The sequence below is a fragment of the Phycodurus eques genome, chromosome 16 (genome assembly GCF_024500275.1).
Source record: "Phycodurus eques isolate BA_2022a chromosome 16, UOR_Pequ_1.1, whole genome shotgun sequence".
Taxonomy (NCBI): domain Eukaryota; kingdom Metazoa; phylum Chordata; class Actinopteri; order Syngnathiformes; family Syngnathidae; genus Phycodurus; species Phycodurus eques.
In genome coordinates this window covers 3,066,275-3,074,331 of record NC_084540.1, presented here as the reverse complement: position 1 = coordinate 3,074,331, position 8,057 = coordinate 3,066,275, and the positions used below count along the sequence as shown (strand labels likewise).

General features: G+C 42.3%; 1 protein-coding gene across 1 annotated transcript; it reads right to left on the bottom strand.

Annotated features, from left to right (window-relative positions):
* Positions 1-895: 895 nt before the first annotated feature.
* On the bottom strand, positions 896-7,129 carry grna (granulin a). Its single transcript, XM_061701489.1, has 7 exons — positions 7,053-7,129; positions 6,864-6,980; positions 4,094-4,235; positions 3,473-3,567; positions 3,156-3,386; positions 2,321-2,584; positions 896-1,163 (listed from the first exon to the last, which is right to left on the bottom strand). Exons 2-7 carry the CDS (start codon positions 6,978-6,980, stop codon positions 1,074-1,076), a joined length of 939 nt encoding a protein of 312 aa, XP_061557473.1. The 5' UTR covers positions 7,053-7,129; the 3' UTR covers positions 896-1,073.
* Between the last annotated feature and the right edge of the window lie 928 nt (positions 7,130-8,057).

Sequence of the window (8,057 nt, the reverse complement as noted above, 5' to 3'; positions counted from 1 at the left end):
AGGGCGTGTCCTACTGGGGTACAGAAGCCAATCATATTGCAGAGGTGCGTGTCCTGCAGCCAGTAATATTGGAGCAGGGCGCTTCCTGCCGAGAACAGGAGTGAATTTCCTAATAACGCGTCAGAGCGAGACGCCTCAGCCAATCACAGGATATCCGGAAGTGAAGCACTTTCGTACCAATAAGAGCAGCATTAAATAGAATAAATAAAATGTGTAAATCCAGAGCGTGGGTCAAGCATGATTGTTACATTTCCACAGCCTATCACCAAAAGCTCAAGTTTTGTTTTATCCCTGTTTGATAGTTGTTAGACAAAACTGTGTAACTGTGGCCACATTGTTGTTACGATTTCCCTCACTGGGTCGTTATAACTGTAAAACCATATAAATGTTTAATTTATTTCATATAGTATACAGTACACAACAAACTGACGTATAACTCGTTTTGATCTGGCCTGAAGAGCGGGGGTCCACTACAAATGAATTATCACCTCATATAATTACATATACACAACAAATTGATGGATAGCTACTTTTGAAATGAAAAGCCTATAAAAAAACAAAAATTGGGGGATTGGTAAAATTCATTACACCTGTGGTGTAATGAATCCCAAATATTTTTTGTTTTCTTACCTAACAAACACGAAAAGCACAACACTAAACAGTTTGCATAGTAGAAAAAGCGTAAAAGCAGTTTTAGTTAGTCGTTAACTACACCAAACCTCCACAAACCACGTAACTACGGTATGATTTGCCGTGTCATTACAGCCACTTGGGAGCGTTCTTTCACAGTACCTTTGAATTGCTATGATTTGTGTTCAGTCAATTTGTCTTCGGCATTTTCGCCTCATTTGTTGGTGTTAAAGTGTAAAAGAAACATTACACACAAAGCCTCGAATCATGTTGCATCTTTTATGATCAGACAACAATCAGGACATCAACCACAGTTCATCAGTGACTACGACTGTATTATCTCTAATGGTTTCAAATAGGCCTTGCATGTAGTAAAAAGAAAGTGCAGTCCTTCACGCAATGTCGTGCTGCTGCTCCTTGTTGTCTTTAGTGCGGAACATAAGTCAGGGAAGCTCATTCATAATGCACTGGCCGCTCGCGGTGCACGTGTAGTCGACCATACAGCAGTGCTTCATGTCAAGGCAGCACACCGCCTGTGAGAACGAGAAATGATTGAGGAATCTGGATTAATATTTGTATTTGTAATTATTTGATACAGTGCATTTTTGAATACAAATGTTAAATTGGAGGCACGGTGATAGACTGGTTTGCATATCTGCCTCACAGTTTTGAGGACCGCGGTTCAAATCCGGCCTCGCCTGTGTGGAGTTCGCATGTTCTCTCCGTGCCTGTGCTGGTTTCCTCAGGGTACTCCAGTTTCCTACTACGTAGTAATTGAAGACTGTAAATTGCCCGTAGGTGTGAGTAAGAATGGTTGTTCGTCTCTATATTCCCTGAGATTAGCTAGCGACCAGTTCAGGGTATACCCCGCCTCTCGCCCAGAGTCAGCTGGGATAGGCTACAGCACGGCCGCAACCCGGGTGAGGAAGAGCGGGATGGAAAATGGATGCATCTGAAATAGTGTAAAAGGTTTATACTAATATTTGTATTTGTAATTTTTTAATAAAATATCTTTTCTGATCAAATGTTTAATGATATGTAAAATATATTATGTTACTATTATTTAATTATTATTATTTAATTTTAGTATATAGTATATATACTAATAATATATATATTTTATATATATATATATATATATACATATATATATATATATTTAAAGAGATGTTTTTATTTGTAACTGATCAAATAGAATACATTTTTGAATATAATGAAAATGTATATACAAATTTATCTAGTACTATTTATTTAAAAATGTCAATTACATTTAAAATGTTTAATAATGTTATTATTTTATTTGTAAGTATTTAATAAAACAGAGAATTTTTAAATCAAAATGGAACAATATCACTTTTGTATCAGTTTTTTTTTTACAATTGTTTTTATTTTTAACTATTTGATTTATTTTACTAATATTTTTATTAAATAAATTCAATTTATTTTATTACATTATTTAACAAAACAACAATTGTCAAATAAAATGGTGAATATGTATTTTATTTTTACTTTACTAATTATTTTAATGACATAAATGAATAAAAAAATGAATAAAGAGACTTGACTTTTAGGCACTAATTGAATCCAACAGCACTGTTGATAATGTCAGCTAAATAACAAGAGCGGGCCAAATATGCACTTTGCCCACCTCTGGTTTGAACCCACTCTGATCAACAGGTAAAATTCATACGTTGGCAAGAGGGCAGCATCCCCAGTCCGTGGGCGAAATCTTGCAGCAGGTCTGTCCGTCTTTGCAGAGGCTCTCGTCGTCGCACTGCACGAACATCGGCTTCACGGCGGCGGCGAGGGTCTGCTGCGGGAGCGCGGAGGATGCGCTGGCCGGAAGTTTGAGATACCAAGGGACCGTCACGTCCTTTTTCACACACTTGGCTAGCTGCTCGTCGCAAGTGTAGTCCGTGGGGCAGCAGTGGTTGCCATCAGGACAGCACACGGCCTGTTAGGGAGGTAGTGATACTTCAGTCCATCACATAGGACGGACAGAGGTCTCACAGGCAGTTTTTTTTTTTTTTAATACACAAAAAGCTAGTTTTCTCTGCTTTTTGGTCGGAAGCCGGTGTTTTGGTGAAACCAACCCACGTTCTGATTACTTGACAACAGAAAGCAACAAACAATTTATTTCTAGTGAAAGAAGAGCATCTCCTCTAGGTTTGGTGCTTATATTGTAACAGAACAGCATATTGAGTGGTGTTAATGGTCGGTTGGTTAGTTGGTGTGTGTGTGTGTTAGTAGGTTGGTTGTTTGTCAGTTTGTTGGTGTGCATGTTGGTTGGTTGGTCGGTCAGTTGATTAGTGAGTCACGGATGGTGTAGTGGTACACTCGCCTGACTATGGCGCGGGCAGTGCGGGTTCAGTTCCCACTCAGTGACGGTGTGAATGTGAATGTGAGTGCGAATGGTTGTCCGTGTCTGTGTGTGCCCTGCGACTGACTGGCGACCACTTCAGGGTGTAGTCCGCCTTTCGCGTGTTAACGAAAATGGAGACGTCCGGAACAAGTGGCGTCTTCACCTGAGGCAGAGGGCAGCATCCCCACGCTCCTGTTTTGGTCCTACAGCAGGTGGAGCTGTCAGCACAAGTGTGCTTGCTGTCGCACCTCACTTCCTTTTCCCGCAGCCTCGGAGCCGCGGCCTCTTTCTCCAACCAGGGCACCGAGCGCCATTCCAAATCGCAAGTCTGAGCGGCCAAGTTACATGTGTGACCTCGAGGGCAGCAGTGTTTCAAATCACTGCAGCAAACCGCCTGGGATCAGAATCCAGAAAGACAAAAAAAAAAAAAAATCATCAGGTAAAAGCTTTTCAACGTGACATTTTCCGCCATTGGATTACTTCTGGTAGAGGGCAGCAGGACCAAGTGCCTTTTGCGGATTTACAGCATGTGGTGCCACCTTTGCAATGGACTTTGTCATCACAGGCGATATGAGCTGGAAAAACAGCAGAATCATAAAACAAAAAAATAAAATAAGTAGCTCGTAACTACACGGGCACGCGTCATTCATTAATCTTCCGTTCCGTTTATGCTCACGCGGGCGTGCTGGAGCCTATCCCAGCTATCTCCGGGCGAGAGGCGGGGTACACCCTGAACTGGTCGCCAGCCAATCGCAGGGCAGATAGAAACAAACAACCATTCGCACTCACTTTCACACTTACGGGCAATTGAGAGTCTTCAATCAACCTAGCACGCATGTTTTTGGGATGTGGGAGGAAACCCTCTTTTGTTTATGTTATGACCACAAAACATGCGTCCACTGCTTATGATACTCTATAATAAGCATAAAATAACCGATCATAGCTGACTGTGGGTTAAGTTACTAGTTCAACACACACACTTCCCCTCTCTGCAGGAGGAAGTGCCCAGGCTTTTATTCGTCCCCAAGCATCGTCAACGGTTTCTCTGCTCTGACGCAAGCGCTCATCGGAACGAGGAAGTCCTGGGGGAAAATAACTGACCTGGCTGGTTCTCCCAGTCAGCGGGAGGCTTGTCCCACATCGGCGTCGCCTTGCCATCCTCCTGGGAGACGCAGATGGAGCGTTGGACATCGCACTGGCTGCCCGCGGGGCAGCAGTGGACTTTGTCTTCGCAGCATACGGCCTGTTTGGGGCGGGCATTTATTGTTATTTGGCATTTTATGACATGAACGTTGACGGGACTTCCACATCACAGTATAGTGAGCGAATGACACGGTGGCAACCCCTTTTGTTTCAAAAGCAATTGTCCTTAACGTGGGCTTACAGCACGTTCTTCTTTTATTTTCCAACTGTGGCTGTTTCTAAAGTGCTCTGCAGTATAAATAAAGTTGAGTTGAGTAGTATCAGAGGCAGAACACCACCAGCCTTGACTAGAGTTTGTGTCGAAAGCAATTGTCGCTGGGCCAAGCCCCTTCCGCTCAGGCCGTCTGAGCCGCCTTTTTTTACCATCTCGCTGTCCTGTGCGAAAGGCACTGACGCAGGATTGGGGGGGGGGGGGGGGGACGTGGTTTGAAGTTGACCAGTGTAATTGAGCTCCGGTCGCCTACGACCAGAGTTTGAAGTGGAATAATGTTTCTACCATCCCATTGTCCCGTGTGCCACTGGGGAATTTTACGACTTCTGACATAACAACAGAGGCGGAACATCACCGACCGCGACCAGAAGTTGAGGTTCAACACAGAGACTCTCTGCCCACGACCCTTTTTGTGTCGAAAGCTGCTGTTGCTGGCACTAAACCATCTAAGCTGCCTTTTTGACCATCTCGCTGTCGTGTCGCTCAACTCAACTTTATTTATAAAGCACTTTAATACAACCACAGCTGAAAAACAAAGTGCCGTACAGAGTAAGAGTCAAACTTGAGGAAATGTGAGGGAAAAAAACTAAAAACCCACCTAAACAGATACTGGGTCTTAAGCAGAGTTGAAAGCCAGACAATATTTACCATCTCGCCTTTTTGCATGTTAGTACCAGAAGCGGAATGCCGTCAACCGCAACAACAGTTTGAAGTTTAATTTCACTGGCCATGCTTCTTTTTTGTGTTCAAAGCAGTTGTAACTGGCACAAAAAGTCCACCGGTTGAATTGTCTTGCTTCAGCCGCGACCAGAAATGGGATACATGACTCAGTGGCCCACACCCCTTAGGTTTCAAAAGCCGTTGTCGCTGGGGCTCGCCCGTTGCACACATCTGAATGAGTAAAGCTGCAGAGGCCACATTAACGCGCACTGTGGACGCGGCAATGCCCCTTGACTTCTGTCTGAAAAGAATGTGTATAATTGTATCGTCAGCGTGACATGGGCAGATTGTACCTTTGGCAGCGGGCATCACCCCCAGGTGCCCTGCAGGGTCTTGCAGCAAGTGGTGGCGTCGGGACACTCGGACATGCCGTCCCTACCCTAACCCTAACCCCTAGCCTAACCCTAATGTATTGGGTGTATTATAATTCATTGTTACAGTATACTTTATATCACTGCCAATAATATATTCTGTAATTTTTGGGAGGAGAACCGACCATAAATTATTCACTGAAAAGCTCACCTATTTGCTGTTTTTGTGTAGGTCAAAGCAATACAATTATTAGTTTGGCGCCATTTTGTGGTATCTTAGTGCCAAGGAATGATGTTGAAGTGAATTGGGGAGCTTCATTTTGACAAAAGTAGTGCTTTTGGCATCTTGTTGCCAAGGAACTTTTGTTGAAGTAAGTTGAGGCGTGTCATTTAGACAAGTAGTGCTTTGCTGCCATCTTGTGGCATCTATAGGCAATTCTAAACCTTTTTAGAGGGAATATCAATTGCTCGTGGTTTCTCGCTATCCGCAGCAGGGCTCAGTCGCTATAACACTGGAATTGTACTTTCATCTGTATTCATTTTTTTTTAAAAATTGACTTTAATTTGCTGCAGCATATTTAGAATACAGTTGTGTCTTGAGGTACAAGTTTAATTTGTTCCACGGCCACTCCAATATATCTGAATTTCTACTTACTGCTGTATCTCTTTATCCATTCCCATGCACAGCATGTGAATGAACAACGGAACTCTTTGCGATGTCATTTTAGGGAGGCAAATAATAACGGCATAACGGATAAGGCAAAAAGAGAGAGCGCCCCCCCCCCCCCCTCCTCACAGATGGAATGAATGAATAGAAGCAATACACAACAACGTTTAGAAGATGTCCTTGAAAATGGCAGCAGTCCTTTTCTCATGCTTCTATTCTAAAAGTAGTAGTAGTATTATTTTCCTTAACATTTCATTCATAATGACTTTCAATAATCCATACATTTCTGTATGTATCCTAAATGTACAGTGCTCCACAAATTTATGAGACCATTGACACTATTGGTCAAGGGGACTCTTTCGATTCCAGCAAGCTTGAAGTTTCACAATTTTAAACAGGAACAAGCAGTTTCTATGCAATTCACATTTTTAAATACAAATGTGAGAAGTGAGAAATGTCTCAAGCATAACACTCAAACCGGAAAGGCACGGAAATAATGCATTTGAAAAAGTATCACCATCAGTGACCCATCAGAAAAGTCCCAATTTGCAATTTTAAAATGTATATGACATGAAAAAAAAGTGGCAATATTACCCCAAAAACTAAATTTAAAAGTCTTGACTTTTACAACAAATGTCATTACATGACAAAAAAAAAAAAAAAAAAAAAAAAGCATATTACGAGAAAAAAATACATTGGCTTCTTTTGACTGAGAACGTCTTTTGGAGAGCATATTTGTGGGGTGACGCGGTATATCACCTGGTCAGCGGGTCCACACTCGTAGCTGCTGGCAGTTCCGTGGTCTTCACATGTCCCTCCAAGTGGCTCCTCAACCAGAAGGAGCATGACACAGCAGAACGCAGCCAGACTCTGCATCTGTAATAATAGTTCATATTCACATTAGGCCTGTTAATAAATCAAATATAAGCAGGTTAGTGCAGCTCTCACCTTGACTGTGAAGTGTTTGTGAGTAGAGAAGAGAGTGTACAGTGCCAAAAGTGCTTCCTATAAAGTGTCGTTTGGGACACGCCCATTTACTGTAAAACTCCAGTGGGGCCATTTTCATGCCGGTTCCTGTTTTTAAAAAAAAAATATGTCAATCAAAGGGCATGAAACAAGAATACAACACAGATTGTGTATAGTCATAAATCAATAAAAATTCTGTATTCCAAAAAAATGAAAAAATATATAAATGTACAAAAAAATAATTATTACATTCCATCAAATATGAAAATCCACGTTTCTTGTGTTTGAACTGTGTGACATTTGGAAAAGAAAATGCCATCCATCCATCCATTTTCTGTACCGCTTCTCCTCACTCGGGGTCGCGGGCGTGCTAGGGCCTATCCCAGCTGAGTCTGGGCAAGAGGCAGGGTACACCCTGAACTGGTCGCCAGCCAATCGCAGAAATGCTATACAGTATATACGCTTAAAATACAAACACACAGCCAATGAAGTTGGGACACTGTGTAAAATGTAAAAAACAGAATACGACGAATTGCAAATCGTTCGCAACCTATAGTCAATTGAATACACTACAAAGACAAGATAGTTAATGTTCAACCTGATAAACGCTATTGTTTTTTTTGCAAATATTCCCTCAGGGCATGTTTACCACTGTGTTACATCACCTTTCCTTTTACCAACACTCAAGAAGCGCATGGGAACTGAGGACACTAATTGTTGAAACTCTCGAGGTGGATTTCCCCCCCCCCGCCCGCATTCTTGCTTGATGTACAACTTCAGTTGCTCAACAGTCTGGGGTCTCCGTTGTCATATTTTTCGCTTCATAATGCGCCACCCATTTTCAGTAGGACTGCTGGACTGCTGGTAGGCAAATTGGGGACCCTCACCCTATCCTTGTTTATGAACAACTAATCCTTGCAGGGATCCTCCTTTTATACCCAATCATGCCACTCACCAGTTTCCAATTCACCCGTTCACCTGTGTTCC

Excerpts from the sequence above, each read along its gene's own strand:
- grna (XM_061701489.1), bottom strand. The coding sequence starts at position 6,980 with ATGCAGAGTCTGGCTGCGTTCTGCTGTGTCATGCTCCTTCTGGTTGAG. Across the intron at positions 3,387-3,472 it reads CCTGCTGCCCTCTACCAGAA|GCGGTTTGCTGCAGTGATTT; the intron begins GTAATCCAATGG and ends TTCTGATCCCAG. Across the intron at positions 2,585-3,155 it reads GATGCTGCCCTCTGCCTCAG|GCCGTGTGCTGTCCTGATGG; the intron begins GTGAAGACGCCA and ends CCTCCCTAACAG.